This window comes from Camelus bactrianus, chromosome 6, assembly GCF_048773025.1.
Source record: "Camelus bactrianus isolate YW-2024 breed Bactrian camel chromosome 6, ASM4877302v1, whole genome shotgun sequence".
NCBI classification, from domain to species: domain Eukaryota; kingdom Metazoa; phylum Chordata; class Mammalia; order Artiodactyla; family Camelidae; genus Camelus; species Camelus bactrianus.
The window spans coordinates 27,202,194-27,223,818 of NC_133544.1; the positions used below are offsets into that span (position 1 = coordinate 27,202,194).

General features: G+C 40.1%; 1 protein-coding gene across 8 annotated transcripts in view; it reads right to left on the minus strand.

Annotated features, from left to right (window-relative positions):
* The window catches only part of SIPA1L1 (signal induced proliferation associated 1 like 1), a 340,274-nt gene that overhangs the window by 127,721 nt on the left and 190,928 nt on the right, over nucleotides 1–21,625 (minus strand). For all 8 annotated transcript variants that reach the window (XM_074365310.1, XM_074365312.1, XM_074365314.1 and 5 more), the window contains one exon: nucleotides 4,866–6,665. In XM_074365310.1, the coding sequence (XP_074221411.1) occupies nucleotides 4,866–6,363 (1,498 nt within the window). In that variant the 5' untranslated portion in view covers nucleotides 6,364–6,665. The remainder of the gene's footprint in view (nucleotides 1–4,865; nucleotides 6,666–21,625) is intronic.

Here is a 21,625-nt window from a genome sequence, read left to right on the forward strand (position 1 = left end):
GAAATACGACTGTCCAAAAACTAACACAGGGGAAGGGGTGGAGGTGGGTGTAGCTCAGTGGTAGAGCGCCTGCTTAGCATGCATGAGGTCCTGGGTTCAATCTCCAGTACTTCCATTTAAAACTAAAGCACAGAATAAGAACTCTGAGTTATATGGCATCCCATAGGACTTTCCTCAAGCTTAATGTTGCTACACTTAGAGAAGAATTAAAAAACAAACAAACAAAACAAGCATAGGTTTTTACAAATAAGTTTAGCTGTTAGCTGCATGGTGTTCCCTGATGTTGCATACGTACCATACACTAACCCACTAAAACGTAGAATAGGTATGTAATGAGGCTCATTTAACAACTGGATTTGATGAATAGCTCCTGATAACAAAACTGGAGAATATATCAGAGTACTAAAGCTGTCACTTCAAGTACAAATGAACTTCAGGGTGTATGTCCTAAAGCAACATTAAAGCCAGCTGACTGTAAGAGGGTGAGAGGTAAATAAAGAAAACTGGATATTACAACAGCAACTTAAATCCAACTTGTTTGTGTCCTCACACTGATAATTCTGGGTTCCAGCACACTGCTGAACCTGGTGTGTATGTGTGTGCGCATGCGTGCAAACACACGTATGTGGTGGGGTGGGATGGGAGAAGGTGCGGGTGTAGGAGGAGGAAGGTGAACAGTAGGAAAAAATCCAACCTGGTAGTTTAAAGTCATAAGAACAACCAGGTGCATAAGCACTAGTTTTCCTTCTTTTCAGGAGGGGGAAAATATTCTCAGCTGAGCTGCAGACCAGGTAAAGGCAGTTGCTCCTGCCCACTGGGCAGTACGGAGGGGCCCTTCCTTATCACAGCAACTTCAACAACTTGATTTGTGAGTGGCACCCGGCCTGGCGTCAGATAAGCCTAAAGCCGCTTTTGATCGAGGGAGCAACCAACAGGCAACCTGTGGGCTTCCAGTCTCTTTCCCAGTAATGCATCCTTCCGGGTGAGGTTCAGGGAGGACACGCCTCAGACACTTGCACACTCAGTGCAAAACTGAAAAAGTCCTGTGCTGGTACTTGAATCATGGTGACTATAAATAAAAACTAAACACAAAATATACATGTACTCAAATGGAGACGACCAGATGAATCTTAATGCTATCCTACTGCCTGGTTTGCGTCTCTCTAGGAAGGATGTGGTTGTATCACCTGGACTTATCACAATGACAACTTTGCCTCGGGGTCCTAGGAGCACTGCGTGAGGAGGTCTGTGTAAAGCACAAAGTAATAACACAATAAATGTTAGTGATGTTATTACTGGCATTTAATCCTCAGTAAGCCTCAATAGAAACATCACACACACTAGCAAAACAGCAGGGAGAACTGGGCAGGAGGAAGGACCAGAAAGAAGAACGCTGATGGTGTGTTGCTTATTTCAATAAATGCAAACATTGGGATTCCCTACTGGGCCACTAATTTCCAGCAACGCACTGGGCTTATTACCTGATGAAGCCAAGTATCCTCTAAAGCCTGAATCTGCAAAATAATGATGTTCATAACAATGTAATGTTCAAAAGTGATTACAGCCTCATCAGCCAAATACGATTAAAATTTACACATTTCGTGAACTGTAGAGTATACAGTTCAGTAAAGTGACTTCCCCCCCAGAGACTTAGCTACAATGAAGTCAGGAACCCATTAAATGGCAGAATGGAAAGTATCTGGTGATGAAGAGGCTGGAGTGAGATCCAGGTCAGTAGCGCTACACCCTACTGCTGGAAGATAAATTACTTCTGACAGTGATGTACTCCTTCAACAAGATGACTCGCTTCAGGATTCTGATTAGGAAAAATGAGTGAGTGCACTAATTTCAGTGAATCAAGTCATACATTAAAAATCCTAAGACAGAGTTACTTGCCTAGCTATACTTTATACTGTGATGGAAAGTACAGATATCATATAAATTTTTCAATACCCAGCTGTACTTTAAGGGTCTTAATTTCAGCCCCAAATGATGTCATTCAGAGCCACAATTTGTTGTATATTATCATATTGTGACAAATGACCTGCCTGACTTGAAGATTCTAAGTTGTGTGGCCCAAGAAAACATAGCAGGGGCTCTCTGTAACTGCCTTCCACTGCCCCGGCTTCCTGGATTAACAACTGCTCTGAGTTTGCTCTGTAAACCACGATGATAAACTCCCAATGGCATCAGCAAACCTCTAGTGCCACACACTTTCTGCTCCCACCAGCTGGACTCCATGCTGGCAAAGAGTCGGCTATGTCTTCCTAAGCCTGTTTATGCCAGATGACTTGTTACTGTAATTATGAAATTTAATATTATAAAAGCTAATGGAATATGAGTATGAAAGATAAATCTCAGTTCTATTAAAAACAAATTGAAGGCTTTGGAAAGACTTCATAAAAGCAAGTCTCTGAAAGGAAAGCTGTAGGATTAGATGTGGGCAAGATCTATAAAAAAATGAGAACAATTTCTCAAACCTAAGATTCTGTAAGATTCAGGTTGCTTTGTCTATGTTTTTGCTTTTACAGTTTATAGTATTAACATAATGTGGAATCCAAAATAGTAGAACCACTGTCAAAGAAATGCTCTTGGCCTCACAAGAGTTTAGCAAATATATTTTTATTATTATGTATTTTAATGAAAGTAGAATATTTTGAGTATGCATACTTTTTAAAGATTCCCTGATTTAACTAGTTTTTTCAATTAACTAGTTTCAATTATGTTGGTTAAGGAGGGTATTTTCCATAGTTTAAATCAGAAAATACTTTGGATTAGCTGCTCTTAAATTTATGAAGTATTACGATCTAGGCTGGATTACTCTGAGATACAAGTGTTCAAATTTTTATTCCATACTTTTTTAAGGACAAAATACTTGGAACAAATTTCTACCAGATTTAAAGATAAAACTATACTTCTTCCCTTTAGTCTAATGTAGCAGAGGGCAGAGCACAGCAACCAACAGCATGATTCTTTCTGGTCAGACACCCCCAAGGGGAGATCCTGGCCCCAACATTCCCAGCTGCATGACAGCCTGACCACTTAGCCACTTAAGCTCAGTTTTCTCACCTGGAAAACGACATCAATCATGGTACCTACCACAGTGAGCACGGAGAGGTTGAAAAGAGAAAGCGCATGTCATGTCAAACGCTAAGCAAAGTTCCTGGGACACAGCAAGTGCTCAAAATGCTCATTATTAATATTATTATATTGCATAGTAGAAAAAGATCCTACCACATCAATAAGATTATAAATAATATGTTCTCTCATGCTGGAATGCCAAGTTTTTTAGGAAGATGGTCTCACCTACAGACAGCTCAGAAACACCTGTGGAGGTACATACAGCAGGAGTTTTCAGCTAGGGGCAATTTTACCTCCCAAAGGACATCTGGAAATGACTGAAGACATTTTAGGTGGTCATAGCTGGAGGAGGGAAGGGGGCAGAGTCCAGTGACACTGCTAAATGTCCTAAACCCTACAATGCACAGGACAGCCCCCCCACACAGAGTTATACGGCCCCAAACACCTAGACGGCAACAGCGAGAAACACTGTACCCTAAAGAACAGGATAAGAAAAGAAGCGATTTCTAATATCTGAACTCTAGAAAGTTATTCTGAGAAAATAAAGATTGCTTACAAGTGAAATTGGGATTTTCATTATCATGTTGATTCCAGGATCTATGCCATAGATATTTAAGACACATAGATACTTAGCAATGAGATTCTTTTGGTCAATAAATCCTCTTGAATGGGGTCTATCATGTAATAATCTTAGAACAAATTTTATTTTAAAGTGAGCAATGTCATAAAACTCAACTACTAGAAGGAAGTACTAGAAATGAAACTTCATTCAGAGGAATAAATCTAAACGAGATTCAAAAATCCCAAAACAGTAGATGGGAAACCAAAACTGTTCGCATAGTTTGCATACAGGGGGCTCTCAATTGGGCTGAATGCATAGGAGATACCAAGTTGGCTAATGGACCACAGGTGAATGTCTTTCCTTGGCAAGCATCCCGTTTCGTGGCTCAGGTACCTGCATGGCTTAAACTCATTCTTCTATTAACAATGATACTCAAAAACACTATCATAGAGCTCTTAAGACTTCATTTACTACTCTTTAATGAATCACAGAGTCTTCTTAAAAGCATGAATAAAAATGTATATAAAGTAAAATCCAAAAAGATAGGCATATGTCTTCCCTTCATAAGCAGAAAAGACTAGGAAGGAAGTCACCAACACGTCAGTGGTACTTCTCACTCCAGTGCCTTTTACACTCAAATCTAAGACCCAGGCTGGACTCCCGGCTCTGTGACTTTTATTAAGTAATATAATTAATTCTTAATAAAATTCCTGTGAAATGAGTAAGAATGTTTTTATAATTCCCATTTACCAAAGAGAACACATTGAGGCAGAAAAGAAATGGTCCCGTACTAACTGTAAAAGTGCTAAATAAATGAAAGGCAGCATTAAGACTGCTTGTGTAATGCTTAAAAAAAAAAAAAAAAGCTATATTTAAGATATTTTCAACTTTGTGATATTTATCCCTAAAGGTCACACAACAAAGTCTTCTACACAAAGATTATAATTTCATCCACTAAATCAAAGGGTTTTTTTTTAAATTAATAGTTTATATACAAGACAAGGCAAGATATTTACTATATCTGAAAGGAGGAAGTAACTCAAAAAAATGCAAAAGGAAATTCACTGTAGCAAATAACCAGTTAACCATTTCACCATCAAGAGAAGGCACTCATGAAAATCTTACGTCACACTGCTTAAAAAACCCAGTAGACAGTACATTTTCAGAAAGCATGGCAAAAAAAAAAAAAAAAAAATTAAACCAATGGAAGCTCTCTGCTCACCTTTCTGATGGAAAAACTTCCTGTAGTAGTAGGCGCCAAGATCCACGTGTTCCACAACGTGTCTTTTCACTCTATCCGGATGCAACACCAAGCTCTCCTTGGGCGCTTCAAGCACGGCCACGCCTGCATTTGTGCAATGGGAGCTCAGCGCGGACTCAAAGGAGGCACTTTCACATCCACTAAAGGAGCCAGAACTTGACTTGCACAGGCTGATCTTCCTTTCCCCTTCTCCACCTATCTCATTCCGAAAATACGGACAGCTCATTACAAGCTCGTTGCTTTTATCGTCTCCCTGGTCCATGCTGAGGCTCCCTTTGGAATTCAGGTCCTCCGTGCTGCCCATCGGGGAGCTGAAACTGGCCGAGTGGGACAGAGGCCCCGACACTAAGGACGCCACGGCAGCAGCTGAAGCCCCCGTGGTGGTGTTCCTCCTCTTAATTACATTGTGCCTGTTCATAATGGCCTCGTTCAAGTCAAATAATATACTCTGGACATCGTAGTGGGCAAAGCACTTTGGACACGTCCAGGGCCTGACGGAGTCTTCCGACCGGTTATCCTCCAGATCCGACGACTTCCCAAGTTCTTCACCTTTGGCATTGCGTAATTTACGAAAAATGGACGAGTCTCCGGTTTCAGACTTGGAACGTCGCTTGAGTGGTTTTTCCCTTTCCTTAAAGAGCCTGAGGTTCTCTCTCTGGGAGATGGGCCCGTCTATAACATCCAAGGAGAAACCAGAACCCTTGCCCCCGCCAGCGATGAGAAAGTCGCTGAGCTTGGTGGGAGTGGGACCTCGATCAGACTTGTCATCTTTGTAGCCCTTTAACAAGTCAAAGAAGCTTTCTCCGGACGTTCCCTGCTTATCGATTGAAGATGTGCTACCGTATTCCCTGTGCAGTGATGGCCCAGACTTGTATGTGGGCGAGATACATTCATCAAAGCTATCCACGTCAAGTTCACTTATGGTGATGTCGCTGTTGCTCCGCTGCCGGATCCTGCGCAGAGCTTTCCTGGGGGAGCTGGGATAGGCTTCAGGCATGAGAAATCTGGAGTCCATGTTCTCCGACGGCCGCGTCTTGTTTTTCAGTGTGTTCTGTATGCTTTTTAACATGGCTGAGTCACTGGAATTGAGGCTTACAGAACTTCCCTGACTCACAGGACTGCTTTTGGAGGACATGCTCTCAAGGCAACTTGAGGTTTCTATTTCCTGGCTTGAACGGCTAGATTCTTTGACATTTTCCTTTCTTGGGGGCCAATCTGCAATCCGTGCCCTAACCCCCATCTTTGGGACTCCGGGGGTCGAGGTTATATGGTGAGGACCTTCGCTCCGGGGGGGCCCCATGGGAGCCATGACCGAGGACCCTAAGCTGCCATTCTGGGACCTGAAGCGGCGCATGTAGAAGTCGTCTGTGTGGACTTTGGGGGTGCCATCCGTGCCTACCACCGACGCCCTATCAGTGGCAACCGGCCTCTCTGTCTGCGACCGTTTCAAGCTGGTCATGATGTAAAAGCAATCAGGCTTAAATCCCTGCAGAAAGGACCATCATACCTAAGTCTGAAATGTGCACTTCCCTTTTGGAGAATGGCTTCCAGAAAACACAGCAGTTGCATGAGATCTTAATCTTTTTCATTTACAAGGTTAAACGATGCCTTATTTTCCAATCTCTGAAAATCCTGATCTTCAAAACATGATAATCCACTATAGTTCCTTTGCTTCACTTTGACAGACGGCTCTCTTTCAGAAAAAACTGAATGGAACTTGTATCACTGGGGCTCTGTGATTGCCATAATCCCATGCTGTCTCTAAAAGAGAGAAGGACAATTGGAATTAGCATTTGATTAACTACATCTAAAAATAAACATGCAATTGCCAAAACCAGGCACATGAAAATAAAAGCCTCACTAATGGTCTGTGGCTCACAGTTCACAACCCATATTTTTAGTATGCAGGTTAGAGAGAAAGGAAGAAAGTGAATCATTGAATACTACTCAACATTTAAATTATATATATATATATACACACACATATTTAAAAGACTATTAATATTTCAGCTTAATTGAACTGCTTCATATCACTGAGAGGGTGAGGGATCTCATTCCAGGGCCGCAGGGCTCCCCGCCCAAGTACAGACCAAGTGCAGACTCCAATGACCTCTAATAATGTAGAATATCACGAACCACTGTGCTGATCAGAAGTTCAAGACATAACCAACAGAGTTCAATAATTAGAGCAACGTCCAGTTTTTTACCAAGGCTAAAAACTGAAAAATTATGTTATTAAGTATGTTGCAACACTCACTTTTTAACCTCTTCTGAGTTTCAAAATCCAAACATGTCTCTCATTTCTTTACAAAGGCTTACCAGATTTGGCAAGGACAAACACAATAGAGAAAAAATAAACAGGGTTTTCCCGGAGCCATTCCACCCATCAGCTCGCTTCTGTATTTTCCTCTACTTTATTACTTACCCCGAAGAGCAGTATTTCAGAATGCATCCAGCATCCTTCACCACTTCTTCCCAAGCTCTCTTTAGTTTCATCTACTCTTAAAGCTAGAAGCCTAATTTCACTAATTAGCAAAATGCCTGCATTTCCTTACGCACTGCAACCCACCCCCACCCTTTGGTGCTAATTTCCAAAGACAGCAGAAACCAAAGGCTGCTGTAAACAGACCTCTCCATATTCCCCAACAGATGACAGAGGACGGCTAACATCCTTCCAGGTGACGGGCGAAGAAAACCAACTTCCTCATGAACACGTCAGTCAGGAGGCAAGAAGCACAAATCTTGAGCATAAAATTCTGCGTGGTTGCGCGCATCCTGAAAATCAAGGCAGAGGACCCTTTTCCAAGGCTCCACAAATTACACAAGAGGTGGCCTTTCAATCCCTGCCAAATGCATGTTTGGAAAGATGCTGCTGAACCAGCACTGCGCTGCCGGGGCCGCATTGTCTACAAATCACGGCTGACACCCCGGCCGACCCGCGCTCGCTGCGCTCCGCTCCCCGGCAACAAGCACTTACTTTCACGATAATTAAGCATCTCGCGAGTCGGCTTCCTGCCTCCCAGGCAGCCGCTTTAATTTCTCCTGCGGTACGCAGCATCATTTTAGAAGGATCGCTGCTATTTAAAGGCTGGAACATTTAGGGGTGTTTCAAAAACTGCACGCTGCCTGCGAAATGCAGGGCCAGCCGAGCTCCAGCTGGGCTCGCGAGGGCTGGTCTGCGCAGCCGGGCACAGACACACCGATTGCTTCCCTCTCGCTCCTCTTCATCATCTTATGTGAAGGGGATGATGGTTTTGCACTGGTACCTAATTAAACCTGGCTTTTGAACTTTCTAGATCCTTCCACCTTCAGACTGCTAGGACTTCCTTCACATTTGGGAACTGGCTATGCTCCACTTGAACTGTAAGCCCTCAAGTGGAATCAGGTGCCAACTGTTGCATCTGAAGGCAGTTCATGTGGCCACAGCCAAGGTTCAAGAATTGCTCCTCATAAAATGGAAGGAAAACCGAGCAGCTGAACCAAAATGCAAAGTAAACACCAGCCCATCTCAAAAATGCAAAAAAAAAAAAAAAAAAAAAAAAATCTTTTGACAACCCCAAACCACAATTTATAAGCCATTTTGTAACTAGGGAAAAAGAAGCTATTTATTTAAATGAAATATCTATCAAAGAAAGAAGACACTAACATATAAAAAATAAGTCTAAAAAGAGTCTTACGAAAATCAGATGCTTTCAGCATTTCTCACAAGCACACAAAAATCCAAATAAATCACCTACCATTCCCAGAACTGACATTCTCTAAAAGGCCAGTGCACCCATCCCACCAGGGTAAAAACTCATTCTTGCTACATTTCATTTCCTTAGACTACAGCTCACTGCAGGGCTGTCTTCTTTAGGATATGTGAAGTTATGTCCATTGTAGGAGGAGACTGAAGGCCAGCACTAAAACACAGTAAATAAAACCGACTTGGAAATGCGCACTCTTGGCCGTCACTACCACAGTACCATCTCATATGCTTCCCGTGTTTTTTAATGGGGTTTTAAAAGTCTTAGAATTATACATGTATAATTATTTTTCTTCATCATTTAAAAGAAATACCAAGACTCCTATTACATCTTGATTATAATAACAACTCAATGTTTTAATTTCAAAACATAGATGAGCACACAGAGGAGACAGTGCCCACAGTTTAATGACCTGTAAACACTGAGGAGGTTCAAGACTAACAACAAAGTTATATAACATGCACCCCCCCCGCCACGTCATGAGGATCTTTTTTCCTTTTCTCTCTTTTCCCTTTCTCTTTCCCTCTCCTTATCTACAGTATCAAAACCCTTTAGGTGCAATATGGACTTCGGATATGGACAGGCATCTACAGAAATATACAAGCCTTGCATTTATTCAGGTACTAGATGAAAATAAAGATGTCATCCACATGTGTAATATGACAACAGATCAGTAACACCTAAAACCTATTCCTTAGGATTGATGGAAACAGCAAACATATGTTGACAATTATTTGACATTAGCAATTCTCTTAATTATCAGCCAACCTGCCTCAGCATCATTAAAAACGGTAAAAAAAGAAAAAAAAAAAGCAGCAGAATTCAACAGAAGAGCAGTACTTATTTATAGCACGTCACCTCCATCTGTGGAAAGAGTAAACTACTTGAGACATGTCCTTGTTGTACATTTAACTTTACAGCCCTGAGTACTTCCTGAGTCTACTACGGCAGATCCATTTAGCCAGAATACCAATTCCCCCGATTTAGTTCAGGGAGCTCCTGGGAACTCTACCAGAAAAACAGAAGATGTGTTGAAACTCTACTAGTTGAAAGTCTTTCCATCACTCACGGTCTGTCACCACATAGCCTATCACCTTTCTCTGTTAACACCATGCTTCCTGGAGAAGTGCTTCCTCGTCTCCTCTAAATCATCCCCAGGCTTTCTGCATTCTCTTCTGAGCAGCAATCACACACTCGGTGCTCAGGATATCTGGGGAAACAGTCCCTACCTCCAAGGGAAGTTACAGGTGTAGAAACAGTCCCTGTCATTCTGGCTCATTGAGATATCAACACTCTTGACCCATCCCTGCTTCCTGAAACTATGTCTTCTCCAGATCTCCATGACAAACATGATCTTCTTCAATTTCCAGGGGGTCACTCCTCAGGATCACTGGTGGGTTCCATTTAAAAGCCAGTGATTCAAGGGTGGTACCCATGGCTTACTCCTCTTACCACTCTTCACAATTTTGGAAGGGACTATTTAAAGGGGCATTAGGATGCATCTGAGCACTGAGTGCACTAGGATGAGATAGCAGGCATGGGGACACTGGAGTAAAAGTATTACTCAGGGAAGCAGGGTGTTGACTTGGTTGGGTCATCGTTGCCTGTGCAACTGAATGAAGACAGAATAATGAAATTACTTGGGGAGAGATCTGCATGGTGATGTCACAGGTACCTGCAGCTTTAAATATCATCTCTATGCAGTTACCTCCAAATCTCCTCTCAGGACCCTCTCCCCTAAACTCCAGAAAAACACATGCCAGTGCTCATTTGATATCTTCCTTAATCATCTATTTTCAACAATGTATTAACTAACAAGCAGAAAAAAATGGAAAAACAATTTTTTTCCAAGAAATAAATAAGGTGATTAGGAAATGAGAACAATAAATAATTGAAGGAACCAAACAGAAGGAACAACATGGGAAACTTTGTGCCAAGGGCATAAAAAAATGGTTTACGGTTACACAAGAAGATGTGGGAAGGGAAGAAAACAAAACAAAACAATACCAGCAGCTTACAGTTCCTGCCCTAAAATCACCGACAACACGGTATGGTACACTCACTAAAAAGATGTAGCATTCCTCATCAAACACTTACATATTCCAAAATGGGATGTTGTTAGATTCCTTAACTGGTATAGCCGCAAATACAGGAGCAACTCTCCACGTTTCCAGGCATCAGAAGGAATTTTGATGATGCATAACTACACAAAGGGTCCGACATTCCCGAGATACACAATATGAGTACTTATGAAAGTGTCAATGTTAAATAGTTTATGAAGTTGTATACACAGATTTAAAATGCCCATAAATATTCTTGCTGAAGAATGTAAGAGGAACCTTTACTTTAAAACAGAAATACCATTTCACAGTGCTTGGACATTAGATTAGCTAAGATAACCAAACAAGGGCAACAATTTTCTTTACATCCCCTGGGCTTCCCTGAATTTCACTCACATTACATACAAGTGACATCGCAGATAGAAGGGACGTCTCTCTCTTTCAAGACAGCCTTGAAATGCACACAAGCATCTCTGTGCGATGTCCTGGATAATTTAAGCTTTATGAATCAGCACATAACTTTTTAGACTGGAATTTCCCCCTTCTTTCATTTCCGTTCTGTCCCTTGAACAAAAAGCAGGAAGGATTGGGAAGAGAGGAATTGATAAATCTAGTTCCTGCTCTCCAAATGTTCACTATCTAAAAAAGAGCACTGATGAAGACAAAGTAGATTCAAATAACTTGCCCTGAAATTACCAAAGTGCATAGTGAAGTTACGGGGTTGGTAGAGAGCATGCTGAACATTTATGAGGTACTTGGTTCAATTCCCAGTACCTCCATTTGAAAAAGGAAAAAAAAAATCAAAACACAGATAACAGGATAAAGTTACATTTGAGTTCAGAGATAAGAAAGCAATTTAATTTATCACGTGCTTGTTTGGACAAAGTAAGGACCTATAGAGAGAGTAACATTTGCCTCTGACAGACCCAGCAAACTGAAAAAGTTCAGTGAAGAAAGTAACATTTCAAAGGTCTAGTCAGCCTTGAAGATACTTTGTATAGCTGCGGATGAAGTACCGAGCTGGATGGCAGAAGACAGTGATAAAATTTAAAAGGTATGGAGTAAGTTCCATGGTGGAATTACTGACAGGCAGAGAAATGATTCAACAGCTGGCAAAATAAAGGAGAATAGAAATAAATGTGAACATTGATCTTATATTTAAATATGACAAAATTTACACAATAAGCAATTCATACAAAGCCAAAAAGCTACTAGGTCTGAGGACCTTAAAGTAGGGAAGTAAAAGGTAAAAAGTAGGGTAAAATGTAATAAATAGAAAGGTAGTAGTGAACCAGATTATTAGAGGAAAAATACTGTCTGAGGTGCGGTAAAGGAACTCTTTCAAGGAAAACAAATCGGAGCTCACCCCACTAATCAGGGACCCAGGATATCCATGCCTGGCACCCAGGATATCAAGAGAGCAGACAGATCCATGAAGCCAGTGAGGGTTTTAAAAATAGTAATTGTACGTTAATATTCATTTAAAAGCCATTAAAAATATATTCATCTCACCTCCTCACATGAACAGAACAAAATCACAACTAACTGCTAAACAACCACCAATTAAAAAATAAAAGGTTATTCATCAATCCTATAAACAGTGATCTACTACCGAACAGCTGATTACCAAATAGGATCTGGGGAAAGGGGCTGTGAGAAAATGGATTTCTGGCAGACAACCAATAAATGTCTGCTGTGCAGGGGAAAAGGCTTGTCAACTTTCCCCAAGTTATGGTTCAAATTCTTCAAGGTATTAATTCATAACAAAAGGTTTAATAATTAAGGCAGGGACACCCTGTACGTCACCTCCGTTAGGACATGATAATACATATGACTATATGAAGGCTCCATGAAATCTGCAGTTAAAAAAAAACACTAACTATTAAACTAAGATATTTCTTAACTGATTTGACTATGGACTAACTTTTTTTTAAGAAAAAGAACGTTTTTATACTGCACATCCTATTGAATGTAGCTGGGGACAAACAGGCCCAGTTTTAGAAGAATTCAGGATATAAACAAAATTGTATATACATTATAAATTTAGCTAAGTTTTTTAAAAAGTGATGTATAAATAAGAAAGCTAAAGGAAATTCACCAAAAGATTTAGAATGCTTCTCTTTAGTTAGATTTTGAATAATTTTTTTTCTTTTTGGCATTTGCCTGTATTATTTGTTTTCTAAAATAAGCGTGTATAACTTTTATAATCAGAAGAAAAAACTTAGGAGAAAAAAAAAGAAACTCATCATTCTGTTACTAAAAAAAATAAAACAGGACCTGGGAATGTGTAGTATGATGAACACACCTCTGAATACTAATTATTAAATACTGCACTATGTTAAACCCCCAACCACTCATCTCACCAAAGAAGTCAAAATTCAACAGATGTCAGGTCCCTCCAATAAGATGATCTTGTGCTAAATCCCGATTAAAATGAATCAAAGAGGGTGACATAAAGTATAGAGGACTAAAGATTACAAGATTAGCAGTATTTACAGCATTTGAATAATTACTCCATATAGATGATTAACATAACTTCTTTTTATTTACTTTTCTTGCAAATCACTGCAAATTGCAAATCGTTTATTTGTATTTAATACTGTTTTCTTTATATTTAATATTGACATAAAAGCCGACAGTCTCCATGTCACCCTTTCACCAGGTTGCAGTGACCTAGGCAATCAGGTGACAAGGCCTGAACGAAGCACAGACTAAGTCGTTGTTCCTGGTGGCCCTTTCCTGGAACACACCTACTTTCCCATATAGGTGTGCATCTCACCCTTTGTCCTCACAACCCTCCTTCTGCAGAGATTCAAGCTCAGTCTCAAGGATGTCACCATGTGGGCTGCAGATGGACAGTCTGGAGAGCATTTTTGAAGTGCCAGAGAGGTACTGATGGCTGAGGAACTGAAGTTGTATATTTAACCCAGAAAAGATTAATCTAGTAGTAGTGACTTTCTCTGAGGGCAGGAAGGAAAGAGATGGTCCAAACTGTATTAACTCAGATTTAAACTAGGTAAGCCACGAAAATTACCTTTGATCCACACACAATGAACCTCAGCTGAGAACCCACTTCACTAAGACAGCTTGGGCTGCCAACGTGGGCTCCCCGAGCACTGTTCAGTGCTCTGTGCTAAGCTAGCTACTATCAAAGGAGGAGACAAAGAAGGAACATTTCCACCCTCAAGTGCCTATAATCACGCTGGAAGACGACAAGTGTAGGAAACCAGAGTTCAGTAAGAGAGACTGTCACTACCGGCTGTGTCAAGGACGGCATGGTTTTCTCATTTGAATATTTATATTCCAGAAAGAATTTAAGAAAAGGCACTGGAAAAGCATGTTTAACTTTAGCACAGGAAGACTAGAAAGTCACATCGGTAAGAACAATGGGTGAATGTAAAGGTCCTTCTACGTGCAACTCAATATCCTCAACATTATTAATCATGATTAATATCACCAGTAACCATATTTCACATAGCAATTTAAAAATACTGCCCAAGGAACAAGAGCTTAAAAGGGAAAAAGTAAAACATAAAACCACTCCACACTGCCTGAGCGTTTCCTTAAATACAGACTTGCAGATGGTTTGTCTGTTTCATTGAACGCTTACTTCTGAGGATAAACTCCCTCCCCACGTGGCTCAGAGAGATCAGGACTGCCATCCCTTGTACTCCCTGACCGGTGTGCACCCCTCGGTCCTCACAGGCCCCCGGGGGGTGAGCTGTCAGAGAGGTAGGCAGACTGCGTCTGACCAAGTGCTCACCGCATGGCGGGCTCTCTCTGGGGACAACACTGTGCTGGCAGTTAGAGGATTTACAGCAGAAAAACTACTTTGAAAATACATTATAAGAGAAAAAAGGCTTCCATTTTCCAAGTACCCCTTCTGAAGCCCAACCCTGAGAAGGATCTTTATATCCGGCTGAAATACACCCAGTGGGGAAAAATATTTGTAATTAACTTCCTTAACAGGTTACCGTGGTCACATCACTTGTGTTTCGTGAACTTCTGGGGGCCCCTCATTGGCAACCCTGCTACTGTCTGACATAAGCCTGGAGTTCAGAACTAAGCTTCACCACCCCCAAATGGCTTCCTTCTTCCAGTAATAGTAAGAAACAGGTCTGCCCTCCACAAATTGGGAGTCTTTTCAGAAAGCGCCACCAGACCATGGAACTGAATTGAGGGTGGCCCTCTCTGACCTGACATGCAGAATTTAAAATGGTGAGTCATTAGAAAAATTACCTTGTCTGAACTCTTCATTTTCCACAGGGGGTGTCTCAGGGCCAGAAACGGTAAGTCCACCAAGGTTAAACAGGAGCAGAGCCCACACGTGAAGCTGGATTTCCTCGTTCTCTGAGTCCTACCCTGTCTGCTACACCAGACTGTCCCTCCAGAACACGCTTTTCCAACAATCTGCTGCCACCAGCTGTACCTCCAGTTTGAGCATCCATATGGACCACTAACTGCCTCATCTGCTCCCCACATCAACCTGCAGGCAGGTATCAGCCCCCGCCGTCTGCATACGAAGACCCTGATGCTCAGAAGAGGCTGGGTTACTGTTGGCTCTGATCCCTGAGCCACGTTCCTGGCACCAGACCATCCACCCTCCCTAAAATGCCCTCCTCTACTACTTTCTGAAAGTCTGCAATTAACTCTACACGTGGTTGGGCCTTTTCTCTTCAATTAGATTCTTAGGTTCCTGAGGACAGCGATCCATCCAATCCTTATCCCCAGAGCACCCAGGATCCTTGGAGTGGAATCATTTCCAACAAAAGCCACACAGCCCCAGCAAAGATGAACTAGACATTCACTGATAAATTAACAGAATTTATATTGTACTCTAAAACGTAATTATGGTTATCTCATAAGTATCAGTGTTGAGGGAGTCATGGGGAAAAAAGTCCACGTGGCTGAAACTTAATAAAGATTGCAGCTTCATCTTTCTCTCTTAAGGAGGCTTCACAACAGAAGTGAATGAAAAATAATGCAGTTTGATGTGCCTCCCTTCAATCCACTCATCATCAAAGGGCATGAAAAACAGCTACAAAAATGAGCAAATCTCATAAAACAGCAACACGAAGTGAACCAGTACCGGACAGGGCACCAACACAGTGCAGTAACAACAGAGTCAGCTGTTAAAAACCCTCGCAAAGTAAGTGAACACATTTCCAGGAAAACAGCAGGAGGGGTGCTTAATACAGCACAGGTGAGAGAGGCAACAGAAACCAGAAATTAAAAATGACTGCCATCAAACTAAGGATGGTCACATTCACCCTCAAATAATTCCTCTCTCATACAAAAGCCTCCCCTTTGTGGCCCCCTTTTTCAAAGTTGTTTTTCAATAAATGAATGATAGGCTTCTTGTTTTTTTTTTTTTTAAATAGTGCTAATAAGTGAAAAATAACGTCTTTCCTTCAAGACATCCCAACCTCAACCCCAACGTAGCCACTCCTGGTAGTTTATGCATTCTTCCAGACTCTGTGTGTGGGCTGGGCACACACACAATAAGACAGGCGTTGATTAAGAACAGGGAGAGGAAGGATGCGGCACAGGGAATGACTGACATCGGAGGAGACCTGCTCCAGGACCTACTACAGAAAGAACGGCAGAGGGTGGATGATGAAGAGTGGAAAGAATCTATTTATGTTCAGGAGAGGCAGGGACCGCCCCTTGCCAAGCTGACATGAAGTACTTGATGCAACACTTCACAGCTAACACATTTTGAATCTTTTATATACATATCCTGGTTTCTGAAAATAGGAGCCCTATACAAATGTTTCTGGCAACTTATCAACAAAAATCAACACAAGAGCAGATGAAGTAACTTTAATTCAGTGCCCACCACAATCCTCCAAGTTTTTCTTTTACTAAGTAAGTTTTTTTAATTATGTAAAAATTAGTAAATTAGTCATGTTTACTAATTGCACAAATATACATACACACTGTATATAACCTTCAAATAAATTTTAACCTTCAAACTTAAAAAGCCCTGATGTATAAATGAGATTTTACTCACATATCTATTAACTCGATCACTTAAAACATTCCTTTACAAACTAGAAAAAAAAATTAAGTAAAATGCAAACTGATCCAGTGTTCAAAGATAAAAGCTTGTGGCAGGAAGTCTTCTTGTGTTTCTCGGTCACTCTTTCCATCTTTGTGGCAAAGTGAAATAAATCTCCTAACTGGAAATGGTAAGTCTGATGTTAAAATGTAAGTCCTGTGTGTTTGCTTTATTACTTGTTTTCAAATTTGATCACTCTGTCTGCTCAGTACTGAGTGTTCACAAAGTGCACGCCCACAAACACAACACAACACTCTCTTGCTTAAAACCTCACAATAGCTTCTCTCTGCTCTCAAGGCAAAAGAAGAACTTCCTGGGTGCATGACGGATCTTCCTGGTTAACAGCACAGCCTCACTACGCCCTTGAACCTTCAGCTCCAGTGAAAGGGAATGGGAATCAGCTGCAAGTACTCGAGTGCCGCCTGGAGCCTTCAGGAGAAACCAAGCTGCAACTCCTGCTGAAACACAACCTCCCCATCCCTCTGTCTCCTGTTTAACTCTTCCTCCTCCTTCAAGGCTGCATTTTGGGTATCTTGCAGGAAGTCGTCCACACCCCACCCCATCCCTTGCCATGCTACTGTTTTTTGGTTTTTTTTTTAACAGCATCACTTGAGAGGACTGTGGGTAAATTATGGTGATTCAAAACCAAGGTAGGGATTCCCCACTTTCAAGAAAGTGTGATTTCACTCTGCATTACTACCTTCTAACACCAGCTCAGCTGGTAATAAAGAGCAAGGGACTGCCAGTTTGAAGTCTTTTGAAAAAAATAACTGATTTTGAAGTTTTTTTTTGACACAACTGGAGTTTAAACAGGTTTAAAAAAAAAAAAGAACGTGTTGGAGTAAAATAAATTCTTTCAAGAGAACACAAGCACAAGAAAAAGACTAACTAGTATTATAAAAAAAAAAAACCATGGGTATAATAAGCAACAAAAGACGTACAAATCAGAACAGCACTGCATCATCTTATACCTACTAGGAAAAACTCTAGGAATGTCAGTCCTCCATGTTAGTGGCGTTACAGTTAAAACAGACATCCTTATGTTGCTGGAAGCAATGGAAATTGGCAGAACCATTCCAGGGGGAAAAAAAAAGGAGAGTAAACCAGAAAAGATTCACATCGTTGGGCTCTGTGGTCTCTCTTTCAACCTCTGCAAATGGATGGCTGTCCAGCAGCAGAAGGGTTTCTCCGCCTCACACTCACACCAGCTCTCTATTCCTTCAGCAAACCCTGGGAGCTCTGTGGGATTTCCCATTCCTGTGGAAATCCAGTCTTTTCTTAAAGGCCCCAGCACTCCCCAAGACATCCTTGGTCCCCAGAGGACCATCATACAGAAGATCTTTATTTTTCTAGGTTTCCTGATGCACCACCCACTAAGCCACAAGAGCTACGGGCCAGGGACTGCACCCGATTTACCTGTATGATACTTACCCTGAGTGGAGGCTGAATGATAAATGTCACCCACACTGAACAGGAAAACAAGTGGTCCAACAAACACTGAGAAGTGATTTTACCATCTGTTGGAAGGTAAACCGGTGGTACAAAGATACTGACGACTATGCTATTTATTTAGATGTTCACTTATGTTTTTATCCAAGTAATGCATACACCAGTTAAAGGCGAACAGTACTACAGTCATATAAGAAAAAAACCAAAACCAAAAACAAACAGGAGTGCTTTACTTTTCCACTCCCAGGAGCAACCACTTTCAATTCACAGCACTGCTTCCTCCAGGCTTTCATGCTCCTAAATCACATGTTTAGGTGCTATTTCTTGATTTATTAACCTTAGATATTCTCTTTTGAAGTTCTGTTTTGGAAGATGAGAAATAAGCGTGCTTCCAGTAAGTTTCTCGCCCTTCCCGTGCCCTATTATTCTACATTAAGTATGTATGTATAGATGCATGCATGTATTTGTGTGTGTGCATCATACTTACATCACATATATACATCATGATTTATATTACTATAGCTATTATTAACTCAATTGCTTTATTTTTCCTGGAGTTAACCGCTGCATCTTTGTTCATTTGCTTAGTTTCTATACACCTACCCTTAATTCTTTCTAAACTCAACAAGAGAAGCAAAAAAAAAGTTTTTTTTCCTTCTCATTACTGTTTCTCACTTTGTCAAAAGCAACAGGTTCCTATCAGTTCCATTTCTCTTTCCTAGAGTCCCCTCTCTCAGAACTCTCCATCTTCATGCTCTAATCCAATGGGGCTGATCTCTAGATCTACTGCACAGGCATCTCCAGAAACATACCATCATCATCATCCTGACACTTCCTTCCCTCCTCTCCTGTGGTGAGTTCCACGCTTCCTAGATCTTATTATCTTCCTCTTCCTTAGTTTACTCCCTCATTTTGATGGACCGCTATCCTCATTCACCAACTGCCTAAGAAATACCTAGGTGGTGACAGTTTTGAATCTTGGCATGTCTAGCCAAGATAGACTGATGCTTTGGCTGGGTATAAAATGCTAGGTAGCAAAATATTTACCGTTAGAATTTTTAAGGTATTATTTCATTATTTTCTAGCTTCCACTGTTGGAATTGAGAAAGGTCCAATGATATTCTGATTCTTTTTCTTTTATACATTACATGTTCTTTTTTCAGGGATTTCTTAGGATCATCTTTTAAATACTGGAGTGGCCTTTGTGTGTCTTCTTATAGTCCTTGGACACACAATGGGCCTTTTCAAAATAAAACCATACCTCTTTCAGTTAAGTGAAATTTTATTTCACAATTTTTTTGGTAATTTCCTTTCCTTCCTTTTTTCTTTCACTTTGTAAATGTTTATTTATTGGATACTGAACTTCCTAACTAGTTTCTTATCCTTTCTCTCACCCCCTCCCCTCCTAATTTCTTTTTCTTTAAGGAACTTGGGGAAATTTGTGAACTTCATTTTCCAACCAAACTATTTAATTTTTTCACATTGATTCTTGGACTCAATTTTGGAGAAATTTTGTGTCCTTTGTTTCTTCTATTTAAAAAAATCTGTTATTTCATGACTGGATATTAATCCTTCATTAGACACGTGTGCCAGATATTCTTATATTCTGTAGCTCGTCTTTTACCTCTGTTTAAGGTATATTTTCTTACACATGCATTTAAATTTTTTAACATAGTCAAATGTATCACTCTTCTTATAGTTTGGGCTTTTTGTATCTTGTTCAAAAAAATCCTCCCAATTCCAAATATTATACAGAAGTTTTCCTAGACTTTCTTCTTAGAGTTTAAATGTCTCTCTTTAAAATACATGTCTTTAATTCACCCAGGATTGATTTGTAAGAATATAATTTTATTTTTATCACACCATCCCTCCACCATTACTTTCTGAATAGCCTGCTCTTTCCATGCTGACTTGTAATAAAATGTCAAAAAACAAGTTCCTATGCCATGAAGGTCTCTTTTTATAGTCTCTCATCTGTTTGGACGGTCTATTCTCTATCCATGAATTGAATGCAGCGCCAATTCAAATATCACAGCATTATAACGACTCCTACTGATCACATTAAGTCTACATCTTCAATTAATTTTAGTATCATTCTGTCATGTTTCATGGCAAACTCTCTTGGTTTTATTGCTTTGTTTTGTTTTTGAATTGCATGAAATTCATCAATTTATTTAGGGAACTTCAAATTCTTTGCAATACTGAGTCTTCCCATTCAGTAACATATATAGGACCTCTTTATTTAGATCTTCTTTAAAATCTAATAATTCATAAAGCCACTGCTTATTTTTTGTTATATTTATTATGAGGTACATTTTAATATTTTGTTACTCTGACTAGGATCATTCATGTAATTACATTTTCTAAATTACTGTTGCTAGTGTACTAAAACAAAAAATTATTGATTTTTTGCTTATTTATTTCATACCCAGTAATCTTACTGAACTCTTACTAGCATTAATAGAAGTTGATGATTCTTTTTAATTTTTCTAGTTGGACAATCTTATTTGCAAAATAATTTTTTCCTTTTGTTGCCTTATCAAGTTGGCTAGTAGATAACATAGTTTAAATTTAAGATATAATGTTAAGTTAAAAAATAGGCTATATTCTACTTTGTAAACATATTTATATCTTCAAAAGCACAAGGACTTCAGGAAAATGAAAATAGTTGATTTTTTGGAAGGAAGGTCTTTCTTCTTTATAAATATTTGTTATATAGTAGTTTTCAAAAAACACTTACGACTTTGGAAGTAATGTGAAAGAAATATATACATTCTATAATTTTTATAAAAAGTAATTACAGATCAGTTAGAAAGCCATGAAAATATGCCAGAATATTTAAAGGAGGAATAAATCTCACAATATGTGGGTATTTATTTGTGCAATGATAATGGATTTGTCAACTAGCAACCCAAATGGCTCTGCCTACAATCCACCATACTCACTAAAGCAAATGGCAAGAAGTCCACTTTAGAATGTGTTCTTATATTCCCTGTGACATGACTTTAGTAGAAGAAAGCAATGGATTATACTTTCAAGAGTATTTTTTAAATGCTGCTAATTTGGACTCAGTGACAAAATTAATGAACAAAGGAACCTTCTTTAAAACCACAAGGCCTACCCACCACCCTCCCAAAACCAAAATCAGGATCTCTGTAATTAAGAGCGCACATAGGAAATGACTTCAAAAAGTCTCCTGTAAGACGAGGTCTCCAATGCCTAGTGAGTTCACAAGAAAACAGACAAAAAGTAACATCCTGACCCAACCGAGAAAGCTGTGTGGTACAAGCAAAATGGAAACAGAAAAACAAAAAAGGAAGTTAAACTGTCAGAGACGTAAAGTGAATGAAAGACAGTGGGGTCTATAATAAAGTAAAAGACACCAGGATTAAGAGTCAGAATTTA